The 20,148-nt window shown below is 43.3% G+C and overlaps 1 protein-coding gene across 1 annotated transcript; it reads left to right on the forward strand.

The window, feature by feature from the left end:
• The first annotated feature begins 9,638 nt into the window (after positions 1–9,638).
• LOC130355516 (extracellular superoxide dismutase [Cu-Zn]-like) lies at positions 9,639–19,934 on the forward strand. Its single transcript, XM_056555744.1, has 2 exons — positions 9,639–9,794; positions 17,725–19,934. Exon 2 carries the CDS (start codon positions 17,731–17,733, stop codon positions 18,469–18,471), a length of 741 nt encoding a protein of 246 aa, XP_056411719.1. The 5' UTR covers positions 9,639–9,794; positions 17,725–17,730; the 3' UTR covers positions 18,472–19,934.
• Positions 19,935–20,148: the final 214 nt, after the last annotated feature.

The raw sequence follows: 20,148 nt of genomic DNA on the forward strand, positions 1-20,148 counted from the left end.
ATTTAGGGTACAGTGTGTGGCAGTATTATATTTAGTGGGTACAGTGTATAGAAGTATTATATTCAGGGTACAGTGTGGGGCAGGATTTTATTTAGGGTACAGTGTATAGCAGTATTATATTTAGTGGGTACAGTGTATAGCAGTATTATATTTAGGGTACAGTGTGTGGCAGTATTATATTTAGTGGGTACAGTGTATATAAGTATTATATTCAGGGTACAGTGTATGGCAGTATTATATTCAGGGTACAGTGTGTGGCAGTATTATATTCAGGGTACAGTGTGTGGCAGTATTATATTCAAGTTACAGTGTCTGGCAGTATTATATTCAGGGTACAGTGTGGGGCAGTATTATATTCAGGGTACAGTGTGGGGCAGTATTATATTCAGGGTACAGTGTGGGGGCAGTATTATATTCAGGGTACAGTGTGTGGCAGGATTATATTTAGTGGGTACAGTGTATGGCAGTATTATATTTAGGGTACAGTGTATGGTAGTATTATATTTTGTGGGTACTGTGTATAGCAGTATTATATTTAGGGTACAGTGTGGGGCAGTATTATATTCAGGCTACAGTGTGGGGCAGTATTATATTCAGGGTACAGTGTGGGGCAGTATTATATTCAGGGTACAGTGTGTGGCAGGATTATATTTAGTGGGTACAGTGTATGGCAGTATTATATTCAGGGTACAGTGTGGGGCAGTATTTTATTTAGGGTACACTTTCTGGCAAGGTTATAATGATTACTGTTAGAGATGAGCGAACTTACAGTAAATTCGATTCGTCACAAACTTCTCGGCTCGGCAGTTGATGTCTTTTCCTGCATAAATTAGTTCAGCTTTCAGGTGCTCCGGTGGGCTGGAAAAGGTGGATACAGTCCTAGGAGACTCTTTCCTAGGAATGTATTCACCTTTTCCAGCCCACCGGAGCACCTGAAGGCTGAACTAATTTACGCAGGATAAGTCATCAACTGCCGAGCCGAGAAGTTCGTGACAAATCGAATTTACTGTAAGTTCGCTCATCTTTAATTACTGTCTTCATGCAGAGGATGAGGATCTGCTGACAGTGAGGAGCCAATGATGTCTGGATGTCAGACTCTGCAGAGAAGTTGGAGCTGGAGGAAAACCTGGTCTCTGGACCAGATGAAGAAGAAAAGATAACAGAGAAGACGTCACTCAGGTCACTGATATCATTGTGTGTTCTCCTGACTGTCCCATCAGATCTGTAGTCACTTGTAAGTTCTGCAGTGATGATGGGTAAAACTGTGTCCAATCTGTGTCTCTCCAGCTGTTGCAAAACTACACCTCCCATTGCCAATAGGCTCTCCAGACATGATGGGAGTTTTAGCTTTGCAACAGCTGGAGAACCACTTCAACCAAGGTGATCGGTGGGGGGCTCAGCTGTCGAACCCCCACCAAAAAAATGGGCTGCTTATTATAAAATGCCCGGGCCCTGGGGGGGGGTCATTTTTTGCATCAGGGCCCTGTAGTTTCTAGCACGGCCGCTGCTCATTGATACAGCATTGGGGGCAACGGATAACAGCAGAAAGGAGCGTACAACATCTATATAGTGGCAAATTGTGCCCCGGCCCATATAATTGTTGTAGGCCCCTCTTTGCTAATAGTTCCCCCCCCCCCCCCCCATATAGTTGTAGACCTCTCTGAGAGGGGCCCAGGCCTACCACAACTATGTGGGCAACTATTAACAGAGGGGCCTATGCAAATTATATGGAGCCCCCTATATAGTTTGGGTAGGCCCCTCTGTTAATAGTTGCTTCCATATAGTTTGGGTAGGCCCCTCTGTTAATAGTTGCTTCCATATAGTTTGGGTAGGCCCCTCTGTTAATAGTTGCTTCCATATAGTTTGGGTAGGCCCCTCTATAGTTGCTTCCATATAGTTTGGGTAGGCCACTCTGTTAAAAGTTGCTTCCATATAGTTTGGGTAGGCCCCTCTGTTAAAGGAGTAGTCTGGTGAAAAATAACTTATCCCCTATCCAAGGATAAGTTATAGATCGCAGGGGGGTCCAAGCGCTGGGATACCCCCCCCCCCCCCGTGATCTCCTGCACAGGCCCCGGCGGTTTACTGGAAGCTGACGTCTGTACCCCGCAGTAGGCTGCGGCCGGCACACTCCCTCCATGTATCTCTACATGGAACGGGGGTGGGGGGGTTGGCGCAGCTGATGGCAGCCCTGATTTCAGGGGCTGTGGTGGGAAAATTGAGTACAAATGTTTCCCTACATTTTGCTTTTTTTTACACATGCTCTGATCTGTGGGGTTTTCCTCAGCTAAAATCCACCACATTTTCTGTGGAAACCTTATGCCCCTTTCTGTGATCACGCCCCCTTTACCCCGATGGCTACGCCCTTCTTCGGGTTTTCTCAGTAAAATGGAGAGCTGGTTGGGTTTTTTCATTTCTTGCACAATGACACAGAATCTGGCGCACAACCCGACAATCTGGCGCACAAGTTTACAATATTAAATCAGGGCCAATGACTCTAACCACAAAGTCAAGACAACACAGTAGTGTCTTAGGGACAACTCTGTGAATGTCCTTCAGTGGCCAAGCCACAGCCCTGACTTGAATTTAATTAAACTTGGAAATGGCTTACACTGACGGTCCCAATCCAACCTGAGGGAGCTCGAGAGGCTCTTCAGAGAAGAATGGCAAAAAAATCCCCAAATCCCGGTGTGCAATCCCTGTGGCATTGTCCTCAAGAAGATTGGAGGCTGTAATTGCTTCCATAGGTGCTTCAACTAAGTTCTAAGTATAAGGTCGGAATACTTATGTTACTGCAATATTTTAGTTTTTCTATTTTAATAAATTAGCAAATATTTCTTACAATTCTGTCTTTACACCCTGTTCCAAATTATTATGCAAATGATATTTAAGTGTTACAAAGATTAAATATTTTGTGGCATTGTGTTTCAGGGCTCTTTTGATCACTGAAAACAATCTCGGACACCTGTGATAATTAGATTGCCCGCTGAGCCCAATTTAAGGAAAAACTACTAAAGGTGGGTGTTCCACATTATTAAGCAGAGCACCATTTTCAAGCAATATGGGGAAGAAAAGGGATTTTCTCTGCTGCCGAAAAGAGTGAAATAGTTCAATGCCTTGGACGAGGTATGAAAACATTAGATATTTCACGAAAACGTAAGCGTGACATCACACTATTAAGAGATTTGTGGCTGATTAAGAACACAGATGGGTTGAGGAAGACACATTGAGGAAGATTTCTGCCAGATCCATGCATTGGATCAAGAGAGCAGCTGATGAAATACCATTACATAGCAGCAAACAGATATTTGAAGCTGCTGGTGCCTCTGGAGACCCACGGGCATCAAGGTGTAGAGTCCTCTAGAGTCTTGCAACTGTGCATAAACCATCAGCACTGTGCATAGACCTATTCAGCCACCACTAACCAATGCTCACAAGCAGAAATGGCTGCATTGGGCAGAAAAATACATGAAGACTAATATTCAAACAGTCCTGTTCACTGATGAGTGCCGTGCAACCCTGGATGGTCCAGATGGATGGAGTAGTGGATGGTTGGTGGATGGCCACCCTGTTCCAACAAGGCTGCGACGTCAGCAAGGCGGTGGTGGAGTCATGTTTTGGGATAGAATCATGGGAAGAGAGCCGGTCGGACCCTTTAGGGTCCCCGAAGGTGTTAAGATGACCTCTGCAAAGTATGTGGAGTTTCTAACTGACTACTTTCTTTCCTGGTACAGAAGGAAGAACTATGCTTTCCGCAAAAAAATCATCTTCATGCATGACAATGCCCCATCCAATGCTGCAAAGAATACCTCTGCATCAATGGCTGCTATGGGGTTAAAAGGAGAGAAAGTTGTGATGTGGCCTCCATCCCCCCCTGACTTCAAGCCAATTGAAAACCTTTGGAGCATCCTCAAGTAAAAGCATCCTCAAGGGTGGGAGGCAGTTTACATCCAAACAGCAGCTCTGGGAGGCTATTCTGACATCTTGCAAACAAATTCAAGCAGAAACTGTCCCAAAACTCACAAGTTCAGTGGATGCAAGACTTGCGAAGCTGCTATCAAATAAGGGGTTAATATGGAGTTAAAATTTTGTTAAAAGTTTGATTTAAATAGCTTTTGATTTCAGTAAATATGCTGCAAACACAACAAATGACAATTTTCAGTTCTTTAAAACCTATAAAGTGTTTTGAAACTTATTGTGAATAATAATTTAGAACAGTGTATTGTAAGTTTTTAATGTTTAAAGGAAAACTGGCACTAAACTCCCCCCGCACTAACCAGAGGTACTGGCTGGTAGTGTGGGGGACGCTGATCAATATGCTGCCTACCATTCCTGCATCCGTCCAGCCGTCCTCCCCTCATCTTCACTATTCCTGATATGCAAATGATCTTCTAACTGGCATGGGCGGGGTAACATGCCTCCATCTGGCACTGTGACATCAGTGCCGCTTGTCCGCAGCACTGCCTGGCTTATGAATATTCCTCGACCTTCCTCCGCCCCCTCTCCTCCCCGCTCTGTACAGGACTCCACTGCGCTGAGGCTGCTTCCGGGTGTACACAGGAAGCGGCATATGTGCAGTGGAGTCCTGTACAGAGCGGGGAGGAGAGGGAGAGGCGGAGGGAGGGGAGGAATATTCATATGCCGGGCGGTGCAGCAGATGGAGGCATGTAACCCCGCCTGTGCCAGTTAGAAGATCATTTGCAAGGAATAGTAAAGATAACGGGCGGACAGCTGGACAGATCCGGGCCTGGTAGGCAGCATATTGATCAGCGTTCCCTGCACTACCAGCCAGTACCTCTGGTTAGCGTAGGAGGAGTTTAGTGACAGTTTTCCTTTAAAAAAAATACTGTTATCATTAGGAGGTTTGTTCAATAAAATTTTAATTGTACTCTTCATAGTTGATAACATGAGAATTAGGCTGACTGTTATTGACATCAATTATTTAGGTAAATAAGAAAAATATAATTTGCATAATAATTTGGAATAGGGTGTACTTTCTCAAATTGGGGGGGGGGGGGGGTATTGAGTGGGGTGTTGAATAATGGGTGGGAAACATTTTATTTTTATTTTATCTAAGCACAAGGCCCCATTATAACAAAATGTAAAAAAAAAAAATGGTCTGAAAAATTTCCAAATGCACTGTGTATTAAAGGGGTTGTCCAGCAAAAAATGATCCCCCATCCACAGTACAGTACAGCACAGCACTCGGGCGTCCCATACAAATAAATAGATCCCATGTTGTCTACATCTAAAGCAGACACTCTCTCTGGGAGCTGGGCCCCCATTATGGAAATCACAGGGGGTCCCGGCAGTTGACCCCCCCCCCCCCCCCCCCCACACACACACACAATCAGATACTTATGCTCTATCCTGTGGATGGGAATAAGATAATTTTTTGAGGACAATCCCTTTAAAGCACAAAAACAGAATGTAGTCTAAACAGTGCACCAGGATTTGTGTGTACTTTAGCTAAAACTATCAACGGGACTCTAAACAGCCAGCACAGAGTCAATTGTGGCCGTGACACCAATGTTAAGGGTGAACTGAGGTCTCTTTTGAAGTTTCCAGGAATTAAGAGCTATTTCAAATGGTGTGATCAAAACACAGTTTTTGCTCTTAATAATCACAGCAAGAAACACAGCTGGAACACACTGTGTAAAAAAAGACCTAAGGCAACTGCACTATAATAGGATAGGGATCGACCGATATTGATTTTTTAGAACCGATACCGATAACCTGTGAACTTTCAGGCCGATAGCCGATAACTTATACCGATATTCGGTGCATTTTATTTCCCCCCAAATATCCTTGGTAAAAAAATGAGGGTGCGTGTGTGTGTGTATACCCTGATAAACTATTTCTGGCCCCGCAGAAGCCGGTGCAGATCAATGATTTAATGCGGACTCTTTAAATCAATGAACTGCAGCGGCTTTTGCGGGGCCAGAGGCCGCCGCCGCCCGATTCTCTCCCCCTGCCTGTCCTGGGGTCCTGATTCCAACTACCGCCGCTGCCAGAGACCGCCACCCACTTCTCTTCCCCTGCCTGTCCTGGGGTCCTGAGTACAACCACCACCGCTGCCAGAGACCGCCGCCGCCGGTGCATCATTGCCTCCCCCATCCCCGGTTTTATAATTACCTGTTCCCAGAGTCCATGCTACTTCTGGCTCCGGCGGCGTCCTGAGCTGTCACTGTGCGCCGGGCCACTGATGGGGACGTCACGTTGAGGACGTAACTCATCATTGCGCAGCGCACAGCAACAGCGCAGGATGCCGCAGGAGCCAGAAGTAGCGCGGACCCGGGGATCAGGTAATTATAAAACCGGGGATGGGGGAGGCAATGGGGAACCAGCGGCGGCTGTCTCTGGCAGCATCTGTGGTTGGACTCAGGACCCAGGACAGACAGGGGGAGAGAACCATGTGGCGGCGGCGGTCTCTGGCAGCGGCAGTGGTTGGACTCAGGACCCAAGACAGACAGGGGGAGAGAACCGGGTGGCGGCGGTGGTTGGACTCAGTACCCCAGGACAGGCAGGGGGAGATAAGCGGCGGCAGCGGTCTCTAGCCCCATAAAAGCCGCTGTAGTTCATTGATTTAAAGCACACATATTATCGGCATTATCGGCAAGGTAATTGCCGATACCGATAACTTAGAAAATTGTGAATATCGGCCGATAATAACGGCCAAACCGATAATCGGTCGATCCCGATTTGGAATGTACACTTAATAACAATTCCTCAATGCGTATTTACCTCACAGCCCAATATTTTTTTAACATATATGTAATTTTTGTAATAAAGAATTTTACTATTTACTATTTAAAGGGTATAGTAAAAAGCATTGATATGTAAAATCTATTTACACCCAAAACAACGATGTCCGACACCATGCAGCAGGTAAGTTGTGGGTGTGGTTGGATGACATTGAAGTTTTCTTGCTTTATTTTACCAAATTAAATGGGCATTCTCATTTAAACAAATTTTTGCTATTGTACTCCTTATACTCATTATGATAAAAAAAAATCTTTCTAATGGACTTTGTTTAAAAAATAAAGTTTTCTATGTTTTATTTGTGTTTAAAAAAGCTGCCAGTAGGTGTCTCTCTACTTGTTCAGAGCACATTTCTCCCCATCTTTTGCAGACTTTGGACTCCTGGTGGCCTGGCAGAAGTCCAAAATCAGGAAATGCTCAGGGGGGGGGGGTGTAACCTTCAGAGCAATCAGAGCTCACCTCACACTCTGAAAATACAGAGGTAGAGAACTAACAAATAATAAAAATAAAGGCAGGGGGTGGTTTATTATGGTGGGGCAGTGAAATTGGAGGATTATAAAATGTAACAAGATCGAGAGAGGTACTCTTTAACACTTATCAGAACCATTGAGACTTGCAAAAACATAGTATAAATAGATGTCAATGCAGAGGACTGCAGTGTTCTTCAGAGAAGCGAGCTCCTTCGCTCTTAGCATCTTGTATCTATCTTGCCCAAACACTTTCTCTCTTTCTCAAACGTAGTAAAAGGCAGGTTTGATGTGTAGTTTAGGAAACCTGTTTTCATATACTCTAATAGGGAGTTCTGAGTTAACAGAGGGGTCATCTTTTCTCTTGGACGCAGAAAATAACTACAAGAAGTATCCCTCTCTGGAGGACCTGCCCAGTTCTGCATTACAACAACCTACTGATTTAAGCCTTTTTCAGTCAACAGCTTGTTGTAATGCATAACTGGACTGGTCCTCCAGAGACAGAGATTGCACTGTAATTCTGCATGTCTCCTGTAGTGGTGCTGCAGAGAAATTGGACACAGGCTAGGTTCACACTACGGAATCTCTGGCTGGATTCCGAGTGCAGTCAACTGAATCAGTTGGCGCTAGGACATTGGAGTCCCTATAGACAAAGCATTCTAAGCGGATTCTGCCTAAAGATTGGCCAAGATCGTTCTTTTGCCGGCAAAATTTAAGCGGTGAAAACTGCCAAGCTGAAGTTCCGTTGTGTGTAATATGCAGCGGGATCCAACTGACAGCAACGAGAATCTGCTGCACCAGAATTTCGTAGTGTAAACCTAGCCTTACTCCTAGAAGCCTCTACTAAATATAGATTTAAGAGCTCCTTTAATATGGTTTATGGGTTCTTATTACTATTGCCTCTTTGATTGTAGTTCTCTCATTTCTACAAATGTGGTAACACATTTTGCCACCATATTAGCTGCTACTTTTACAATAACTTCTCAACAGCAGACAAGAAACTTGCAGAAGCTACTACAAAATCACAATCCATATGATCTGTAGAATGGCCACCACAATGGAAAAGAAAATAACAATGCGGGAGATTTATCAATACCTGTGCAGAGGAAACGTTGCCCAGTTGCCCATAGCAACCAATCAAGGTCTCTGCAAAATGAAAGAAGTAATCTACTTGGTTGCTATGGGCAACTGGGCAATTTTTCCTCTGCGCAGGTATTGATAAATCTCCCCCAATATCCTTGTAGGTGACACAAGGGTTTCCCAACATAATCTATCACATACAATATCTTGTATACTGTATTTTTCACCGTATAAGACAAACTTTTTCTTCCCCAAAACTGGGGGGGAAAAGTTTGTGCGTCTTATACAGCAAATACACATTAAAACCCTGTCCTATCGTGGCGGTCCCTGTGGCCATCAACGTCCGGGACCCGCGGCTAATACAGGACATCACCGATCGCAGTGATGCCCTGTATTAACCCTTCAGATGCGGCGATCAAAGCTGACCGCCGGGTCTGAAGCGAAAGTGACACTAACCCGGCTGCTCAGTCGGGCTGTTCGGGACCGCCGCGGTGAAATCGCGGCATCCCAAACAGCTTACAGGACACCAGGAGGGACCTTACCTGCCTCCTTGGTGTCTGCTCCGTGCCGGGATCCCCTGCATGGCCGGCGCTCTCCTTCATCGTCATCATGTCGTCGCGCATGCCGTCCCGTCATCCAATAGGAGCAGTGTGCGTAGCGACGTGATGGCGGCGACGGATAGCGAAGATACCCCGCAGCAGAGACGTTCCGAAGCGATGGGGACACCCCGGGGAAGCGGCGACAGTGATGGAGGGCGACATCCAGGGCAGCGGTCATGGGTCTGGAGAGGCGGGGACACGTGAGTATTACCTCCTATACCAGTGGTCTTCAACCTGCAGACCTCCAGATGTTGCTAAACTACATCTCCTGGCATGCCCGGACAGCCGTTGGCTGTCCGGGCATGCCAGGAGTTGTAGTTTTGCAACATCTGGAGGTCCGCAGGTTGAAGGTTCAGAATCTTTTTTTTTCTAGATTTTCATCCTTTAAAATTGGGTGCGTCTTATATGGCAAAAAATACGGTACATACGATGAAGTATGGTGAGAACCCCCCTTTATAAACTTTTAAATGTTGATCATACTTCTTTTATGTGTTCTTTGATGGTCGAGGCTTTTAAACCATTCCTTTACTAGGTATTAATCACTTGTATCCGGATTTCCTCCCTTTCCTAGTACAAGCCCCTGCTAGATTCACAACATCACGTGCCTGTTAGGTAAGCCCTGGACATCACCCAAGCCATTGCTGCAGCACAGATTTGTTGTTTACGACTTACATAACCCAATGATAATGACTCACTTCCAAAAATCATGCCCATTGGAACGTAAACCCTAATGGACTAATACAACAGTCACAGTGACCACTCCCACAGCAGAGACTTACAAAACTTCAGCCCTTCCAAGACTCTGCACACAAGAAGCCTCTTGTCATCTTCACGTCTTTCCACACCAGCTCCAACGTCGCAGTCGACTAGCACTGCTATTGCTTAAAGGGTAAGTAAAGTCAAGAATAGCAAAAAATAGTCCAAGAATCACATGTAATAATATAAAAGAATTACATGTAATAATATAAAAGAATTAGATGCTGATGTAAAGACTCTATGGGCTGCTACTTTGCATGTACTTCTATGTATGTCAATGGATGTGATGAACTGTATGCATACATCAGGGTCTCTGCTTTCTGATGTCTCAGTTGGGGTCCGAATCAGTGCAGAAAGTATATAGCAAAGTAAAGTGCAAGGAATACTCATTTCAATAAACTTTACGTACAATAAACTGACAAGACCTTTATTATAGACTTTTATGGAGTGGATTCTATGTCCCTATGACAGCACTTTTGCTTGAATTTGGAAGATAGAATACGCTGCCCTTGATGTGTAGCAAGGGGCTGTCATCTTGTTATATTATTATTATGCTGCCGCTACTAGGGTTTTAGAATTTATCTACCTTTGCAGGTATTTTGTGTCATCTAGTATTAATAAAAGCAGACTTGGTCATGCGGTTACAGATGCCTACATTTGACAGATAGTTTTGTCTATTTGGCCATCTTTTTGTTACAATATACCATTTACTTTGTGTTTATCGGGGATTGTCACATTGAAGGCAAAATCTTATGATAAAAGTAGAATAAACCTGTGAAGAGGCTTGTATCTGTATTGAATAAATGGGCCTTCAGGGCTGGTGCAAGGATTTTTGTCACCCTTGGACTCAACCCATTGGCCACCCTTTGACACGCTCCCACCTTACTATTGGGTTGACACACTGTAACAAGCCCCCTCCTCATGTAATTAGCTTACTACTGGGGTGTCACACTGTAACAAACCCCCTCAGGTTGCTGGCTGAGTGAGTGATTTGGATGCTGGTTGTCTAACTTTCTTGTGGCAGGCAGAGCGGCACCCCCCCCCCTGCCCCCCATCAAGAGGGCGCTCTAGGTGGCTGCCTATTTTGCCTATAGGCAGAGCCGGCCCTGTGTGCCTTAGCATTACTAAAATATCCTACTGTAAATCTGTGTTAGTATTGTTCATCAGGATCTTCCTGGTTCCCGAATAGGGGAAAATAAAACATTACACAGACAGGATAGCAGGACAGAGGTAGGAGATATTATTTCAAAACAAGTCCTAAAGGGTCTATTGGGGTACATGGGCTTTCCTTTGCCTGGGGCAAATGACAAGGTGGTTTCCCTAGCCATTGATGCTCTGGCCAGGGCAGACTGGCTATTTGGGTCCTTGCCTGGTCCATAACACATACGGCATATACCCCCTTAGATACCCCTATGTGATGGGCTTTCAAACAGGTGCCATTAGGGGTTTTGACCAAGCATATGTATTCTATGTGATTCACAATTTAGATGTTTAGTACGTTAGTTTGGCCTCCAGATATCACTGACACACAAACGAACAACAAAGGCGACATTGACACCTAGATAGATAGATAGATATGAGATAGATAGATAGTTTTAATTGTACATTTTAGAAGAAAAAAGAGACAACAATAGCCATACAGCATTTAAATGAAAGACCTCATTGTGGTAAATATTTTCCAGTTGATCCATGTTCGCACAGTGTATTCTGAGGCTTAAAATATACTTGTTTTATGAGCAAAATGGGTCTCAAAGTTTCAAGCTGTAGGTTTTCATAGGCGTTTTACGGGCCTCCAATAGTTCAAAGGGGAAAACGTGCATAAAAGGCCAAAAAAAGGAGCATTGAGTTTAAGGGAAAGTTCACACTTTACTGTGGATTTTATGCTGCACATTAAATCAATATAAATAAATAGGTGAAATCCACTTGTATGTGTATGTGTGAATGTACCCTAAGGCTAGGGTGCTGCTCATTGTTTTAAAGGGGGTACTCCGCTGCTCAGCAGCTGGAACAAACTTGTACCGAGAGGGCGGGGCTATGACGTCACGAGCTCCCGATACCAGCTCCAGCTTTCGTAACAGTTTGAAGCAGCAGAGTACCCCTTTAAACTATTTAGCTACAGATGCAGTGCGGAGCAATACCATACACTGAGCTCTATACAATCTTGTAGACTGCAAAAGCCCAGCACAGTTCAGCCTCTTCACTCCAAACTAACACACCAGTATATGCCCACAGACTTTTAGACGGAAAGGCAAAATGCCTGTACTTTCACCTTGGCTCTTCTCTGTAAACACTGGGCACATGCTAGTGATGTCCGCGGAGGTGCACTGACCTGCGCTTCTCTCAAACTGTGCTCTGCATTTGCCCGCTTTGCCCTGCGCAGATTGTCACTAGAGGCAGGAGGGAGAGCACACGCGCAGAGCTCTACAGGCTGCCTCTAGTGACAATCTGCACTGAACAATGCGTGCAAGCAAAGTTTGAGGACATCAGGAGAAGAGAAGATAAATGAGAAATTTACAGGAATGGGCCATATGCTGAAAGATCAGACTTCTGTTGCCAATCTAATGTCTGTTGGCGTATACAGTAGACGGGTCTAAGGGGGTTAGTTTGGAGTGAAGGGGTCGAACTCTTCTGGGCTTTTGCAGCAAAGGGAAATGTCCCATGGGTTTTCTAAATATTTCTAAAGCTGGTATCTTTGCACTGGAGCAGTGCATTAGAATAAAAGTGGCATCTATGGATTCAGGGTAAAAAGCACTATTGTACATGCACACAGTGTGAACAAGTCCTGAAGCTGCAACAAAGAGCAATTTAGGCATAAGAGAAGGGAACACGTCAGGCGGCATTGCATTGACATCTACATTCACACTTTCACATCAAGTTATGTTTTTGAATGATCTTCCCAGGATGAGAAGGAGAATGGAGGTGACAACTGCACTGAATATATTTTGGTAAACTAGTTGTCACTTTTATAACTATAATAGATTGGGTGCCCAGCAGCACTATTGTAATACTGCCCCCTACAGACAAGTAAATGGAGGTGACCAGGTATGAGAATGCTTATATCTGACCGGCTTTGCCCTTTTAAATATGCCAAACACAAATCATACCGCCATAGCAAACTAGTGCAGCGTGTTCCCATTTTGTTTGTAAATCCTGTTCAGCCCTGAATGAATCCTGTTGAACTGATTTATTCTTGATCAAGATTTATGTTCAATTGTCTAAAGTTAGCCACAGCCTTGAGATAGGACACAGTACCTCTATGTTCTCTGTAGTAGGACTCTAAGCTGTATTGACAGGTCTGTTTCATAAGCATTGCGCATCAGGCCGTTCCTCTGTTATTCCTCCTGGAATGTTAGAATCAATGGAAGCTTTGATGTTACTGTTTATCTGGTTAATATGGTGTTTATCTGGTTCACACTGATGAGACCTCACTTGGAGTATTGTGCGCAGTACTGGAGGCCGTATCTCCAGAAGGATATAGATACTCTAGAGAGAGAGTTCAGAGAAGATACTAAACTAGTACATGGATTGCAATATAAAACTTACCAGGAAAGGTTATAGGATCTTAACATATATAGAAGAAAGAAGAGACAGAGGGGATATGATAGAGACTTTTATATACATAAAGGGAATCAACACGGTAAAGGAGGAGAGGAGATTTAAAAGAAGAAAAACTACCACAAGAGGACATAGTTTTAGAGGGGCAAAGGTTTATACAGTGATATCAGAAGTATTACATTACTGAGAGAGTAGTGGATGCATGGAATAGCCTTCCTGCAGAAGTGGTAGCTACAAATACAGTGAAGGAGATTAAGCATGCAGGGGATAGGCATAAGGGTCTATTCACACGACAGAATTTCTGCACATTCGCACCAATTCAGTTTCCGCATTCATTTGGGTGGTTTCTGGCTTGTGCGGACTTTGTGCGGAATTTGTGCGGAAATTCAGAAGTGTGAATGGCAGTGTGGAATCCCATAGAAATCCATTGGGCTTTCATTTGAGGTGGAATCCGCATGCGGAATCTGTACAGAATTCCACATACGAAAATTCTACCATGTGAATAAACCCTAAGAGTCTATTCACATTGCAGATTTTCCGCACCAATTCCGCTTCTGCATTCATTTGGGTGGTTTCTGGCTTTTGCAGATTTTGTGCAGAATTGGTGCAGAGTCTGTGCAGAAATTCCGCATGTGGAAATTCAGAAGTGTGAATGGGAGTGCGGAATCCCATAGAAGTCTATTGGGCTTTCATTTGAGGCGGAATTCCACAAGCGGAAATTCTGCCGTGTTAATAGACCCTTAGGCTAGGTTCACACTGTGGAATTTCTGGGCAGAATTTCTGCTGGAGATCAAGCCGGCGGCACTAGGACTACATTGCAGTCGCCATAGATGGCAATGCATATCTGAGCAGATTTCCCAAAATATCCACCCAGAAATGCAATCCAGTCTATGGGAGCAGCAATGCAGTCTGCTTGGTCCTAGTGCCGCCGGCTCGATCTCCAGCAGAAATTCTGCCCAAAAATTCTGCAGTGTGAACCCAGCCTTAAGGCTATCCTTCATATAAGATAGGGCAATGGACTATTCATAGTATTCAGAATACTGGGCCAACTAGATGGGCTGAATGGTTCTTATCTGCCGACACATTGTATGTTTCTATCTTATGTTTTTTATTTGTTCCTACACACACTGGGAGAGATTTATCAAAACCTGTATAGAGGAAAAGTTGAGCATAGAAACCAATCAAATTGCTTCTTTTATTTTTTGGAGACCTTTTTAAAAATGAAAGAAGCAATCTATTTGGATACTATGGTCAACTGGTCAACTTTTCCTCTACACAGGTTTTGAAAAATATCCCTCACCCCTATCCAGTCAGTGCCAGATTGTACAAGAAATGGTAAAGCTCCTTGTCAGTACCGTACATTGCCTGGTCTTCCTACCTAAACTTTGTGGCAGAGGGAAAGCAACAATTATGCTCTTATCCTCATATCCCAACCTAATATCTCAACCACATAGCCCGACCTTTAATCCCATCCTCATATACCATCCTCCGCACTAACTATTCGCTCTGCCGGACAGTCAGCAGGATGTTTAAAAGTCCTGGGCAATCTCTGTAACCCAAGATTAACACAATCAGTAGATGTACCAAAGTCCTAAAGACTTGTAGGGAACTTCAGAGAAAAAATCCCAGCCTCACATAAGGGAGTGGGTTAGGGTTAAAATAACTATTTCTTTAGTTAAATGGACACTGTCATTAAACATAATTTTTAATATTTGATTCCTTATGTCAAATAAATAACTTTTGTAATTGGCTTCCATTAAAAGAAAAAAAAAGAAAATAAACTTTTTTGTTAGTTTTTCTGCTGTATACTTCTGGCCACCAGGGGTCTCCCTTCTTGACCAGAACAAATTCTGTCTGGTCAAAATCTCAGATTTTGGGCTCCTGCTTGTAATGGCAGAAGACCAAACTCAGGAAGTGTTTCTCTGCACTGAGCTTGATTGACAGCTGCAAAGAGCCTCACTGAAAGCTACACAGACTAAAAGCTGCACAGACTGAAAGCTGCTGCAGAGCCTCACTGAAAGACTGAAAGCTGCTGCAGAGCTTGAGGTCTTCACAGCACTGCAACAATGTGAGGGCAGAAGTGGTCCCCCAGCAGGCTTCAGTGAGGTTATGCCGGCTGGGAAATGCCCACTTTCTCCTGCTGGGAGATTGCAAGAATGACGGTAAGATACAGAGCTTTTTAACGCTCTGAAATTTTTTTGAAGGGTGGGAGAAATGTTAGGAGTAGTTAGGGAACATAGACTGAGTTAGTTTAGAAAAGTTTTTTTGGTGACAGGTACTCTTTAACATATAAGAAGCATGTGAACCAACTAGCGCTTTCCAAATTAGTGCATCATGTCTACCTTTTGTTTGGTAAATCCTGCATTTACTCATGGTCTAAAGCAGTGTTTCTCAAGTAGTGTGCCTCCAGCCTTTGGCTGTCGGGGTCTACTGGCAGTTGTAGTTTTGCAACAGCTGGTCGCACACTGCTTGGGAAACATTGGTCGAAAACCATGAAATATAAGCCAGGGCGGGAATAATGTAACATACAGCTCCCCCTCTGGGGGACCACCAACATCTATACATTACACAAACACTTATTGATTTTTCTGGCGCCACATAAGGTGCCACTTCTTTTGAACTTTGTCTAACCTTGATCTTGTGTAGCCTGCACTAGACAGATGGATCCCTCACATAAATGCAGCATGGCCAGGCCTTAGGGAAAGCTGTTACCGTCTCCGAGTGTAACCCCGGTTATTACTTCATTATTGAACATCTCGCTGCTGAATCTTCCATCTTACGCTCCACTGGGCCAGAAACTATGATTCTATTCTCCAACAGAATTTCTGCTTCTTTTGATAATATAACTAGAGGTTATTGATATCCCTGTAGTTGAAGGGAAAAAAAGTAAAGTTTTCCAATATATCAAAACATTTTTCCATTACGGATATTTACCGTTTTTCCTTCATTACTTTAATGGGAAACCCTGGAATATCTGTGACTTGTAAATGTTTAATATGTTTACTTAGAGGCCATTGTAATGGATTGTAGTGGTTGTTTCTTCAAACCAGGGGTATACAACCTATGACGCACAGTGACCCTATAACTGTGACACCAATATGTCTTGTTTGGGTTCACACTGGCCCTGATTTAGGCTGGGTTCCCATTACGTTTTCCCCCATACGGGAGCGCATGTGGCAGGGGAGAGCTAAAAACTTGCGCTCCCGTATGCCTTTCTATGCGCTCCCGTATGTAATTCATTTCAATGAGCCGACCGCAGTGAAACGTTCGGTCCGGTCGGCACATTTTTGCCCCGTATGCGCTTTTACAACCGGACCTAAAACCGTGGTCGACCACTATTTTAGGTGCGGAGAAAAAGCGCATACGGGGCAAAAATGAGCCGACCGGACCGAACGTTTCACTGCGGTCGGCTCATTGAAAGGAATTACACACGGGAGCGCATAGAAAGGCATACGGGAGCGCAAGTTTTTAGCTCTCCCCTGCCACATGCGCTCCCGTATGGGGGAAAACGTAATTGGAACCCAACCTTACTAAGAGTGGAGTGTAGGTTTCTTTGTGGGTTTTAATTCCCTACAATATTTTTCCCACAGTATTTACTAAGGTTTCCCTACATTTTCCCCTTTCCCTACATTTTTTTTTTCACATGTTCTGATATGTGGGGTTTTTCTCAGCTCAAATCCACCACATTTTCTGTGGAAACCTTAGCAAATATGTTGGGTTTTTGTGAAAATGTCTGCAACATGCCCCTTTTCTGTGGCCACGCCCCCTTTTGGGTTCTCTCAGTAAAATGGAGAGTTAGTTAGGTTGTTTCTCAATTCTGGCGCAAATTCTGGTGCAGACAGAATTTCTTGCGCAATGCTTCCATCATACATGCTAAGCATGTCCGTAGGCTTCCATTGGCAGGGGTACGCCAAAAAATTGTTCTTTTAGCCTCCGTGAGGCTGGTATACATCAGCATACCACAAAAAAATAAAGGGCTATACTGGGTAGTAGACTGCGCTATTTCATCCAATGGGATTCTGTTAAAAATGGCATCCATCACAGGCATTTCTTGAATGGATACAGATCTAGTGCCTGTCAATTTATTTGTGGTGGTGAAACATCTTTGATAGCACAGTCCGCTGCGGCCCCCGCACTGTCCAGTTATCCAGACACCTTTTAGCAGAAAGGCATACATTATACTGTATATTACTATTTATTTTTTTTTAGCTGTAAAATGCCTGTAAAACTGGTTAAAAATTGGCAGATATTTTTTTTTTCTAATAATGTGTTTCATTGTTGTCCATGGAAAATTGGCCTTTAGAGCACCCATGAGAGGACAAAAATCATCTGCTATTTAAACAGACAATAAATTAAATCACAACATGTCCTTTTCATTGGCCAATTTTTGGGTAAAAAAAATTTTACCAAAAAATTAACCAATTTGTCAAAAACTGTGTGTGAACATGGCCTTATACTGATTTACAGAACTACGTCTCACCAAATGTGTTTTTTTTTCCCTCATACAGAAAACCATGTGTTGTGCACTTTACCCACATGTCATATTCTTCATCACTATTTGCTTTGGGATCAGAGTAGAGACAGAAGAAGCCTGCAAAGATAAAACCTTAACAGAAATGTCCCAAAAGGTAAACGACATATGGGTCACATTTCTCACTGGAATTCCCCTTGGAAACAATCCAAATAGAACTGTCTATTCCACATGTAACCTACAACCAAATCCAAAACTGAATGCAGATGAGCTAAAAATCACTGGCATGATTTTGTTTAAGCAAACCTATCCAAATGGAAAACTAGAAGCCATCTTTACCATACAAGGGTTTCCTATTGATGTGAATCAAACCTCACGAGCAATTCATATCCATGACTATGGTGACCTCAGCAATGGCTGTGACTCTACCGGTGGACATTTCAATCCCTATTCTGTAAATCACCCTCAGCATCCAGGAGATTTTGGCAACTTCCGTGTCCGTAATGGGAAGATCCAACAACACTTAGAAAATCTCGAAGCTACACTATTTGGCCCAGTTTCTGCATTGGGAAGATCAATTGTTGTCCACAAGTTGGCTGATGATCTTGGTAAAGGTGGCAACAAGGCCAGCTTGGAAAATGGGAATGCCGGCACACGTCTTGCTTGTTGCGTGATTGGTTCTACTACGAGCAGCAGCTGGAATAAATACCTTCGAGATAATGCAAACCAAAAGATTCAAAGGTTGTCGAGGCGTATTAGCAACGTGCAAAAAGTCAAAAACTGAACTCATACTTAAAGGCTATGGATATTCTTGAAAGCTTTTTTACTATTTACATTGACAACAAGAAAGGGTTAACCAGGTGTATAGCACTAGCTGTCTTTTTATAGCCACTGCTAACCGAACGACTTCGACGTGCTCATATGTGAAGTAAATGTAGACTTCAATAACAAATCTCATGAAAGAGAATGAATTTGAGAGGGAGAAAATTTGTCAATTTTTTTTTGTGGATCATTCAAGATTACACAGCAAGCGAACTTGGCAAGGACGCCGGGAAGGGACGTGAAAATGCAGAGATGTGACAGAGGATACAGCTTGTTTCATGTATAGTAATCCTTCTACAGACCTCAAAAGGCACTTCTTTGGACCACAAAGGCCGGATGAAGTGTAACAGTACGTGAAACAGGCTGTAGCCTCTGTCACACCCTTGCATTTTCACCATCCCTCCCAGCATCATAGCCAAGTTCGCTTGCTGTATAATCTTGAATGATCTACAATAAATGTTGACGAAAAAAGAAGAGCATTTCGTGAATGCTTCATTTCATTCTCTTTTATGAGATTTAGTTTTTACTATTTACATAAACAAGGGTGTAGTCCAGCTTGCTTGGATAGCATTGTCAGCCAAGCAACGGACCAAAATTGCAGCCACATAAGAACACAAGAGGATCCAACATAGAGATAATGTTAAAATCAACAGCATTTTTTAGAAAATCATTCTAAAAGCTATTCTGGCATAGCAGGAACCAGATAACTGTCGCGTTTCAGGTTAAGGCAGCCCTTAGTTCTAGGATAAACCCATATTGCTGGATGTTGTCTTTGTATCAGTTGGTTTAGTTTACCAATAACAAATACGGCACCCATATTGTTATTGCTTATTATGGTGCAAACAAATATGCTCTCCATAGGTTTTATCAAAAATTCTGCTTAGTTTCTCTTTTACAGCCTCTTTGTTTTGATGTATAGTTCTTTATGCTGTGTCCTGTCCATCAGAGAAGCAGTTTACTAGCAGGGTTTCAAGCCCTTATCAGTTCTGTTATGAATGATCATCTACGCAGATTTATGACCAAATCAAAGCAAAAATTAGCTCTGGTCATAAATAAGCTTAAAATTCAGGAGAGGAGAGTTGAGGAACTGGACAGAACAGATAACCCTCTGTCAAAACAAAGAGGTTGTAAAAGAGAAACTAAGCAGAACAATAAAGAACATGTTCTTTTGCTCCATAAGTACTACACAAATCATAAAAAAAGCATTCAAAAATGTCAATATCCTTTCATGCCAAATCTCTTATATAGCCCTACTCAGCTTTTAGAACGTGTTTCTGTTAGTATTCACATGTCTGTGTTTATAAATAGGATCAATGCACTAATTACTATTGAGCATTCTTTTGTATAGTTTTAAAACTGTGTATGTTCTAGTAAGCTAAAAGGGCAATGAATAAATAAATAAATAAAATATTCTATGAATCCTTATTGATCCAGTTTTGTCAGTGTTGTGATCCAACTGAAAAAAATGTTCTGTCGGAGGGAATGTCCATTTAGTTTATCCCACCTCCCCCTTCCAGCACTGGAACATACCAAATTTTTGCGCTGATGTCTGGAAGAAAGTGTGCTGCAACAGAAACCTTCCCCCAAAGACTTCAGTAAAGACAAGATAGGACCTGCAGTTGTATCCGAAGACATCAGC

This window comes from Hyla sarda, chromosome 1, assembly GCF_029499605.1.
Source record: "Hyla sarda isolate aHylSar1 chromosome 1, aHylSar1.hap1, whole genome shotgun sequence".
NCBI classification, from domain to species: domain Eukaryota; kingdom Metazoa; phylum Chordata; class Amphibia; order Anura; family Hylidae; genus Hyla; species Hyla sarda.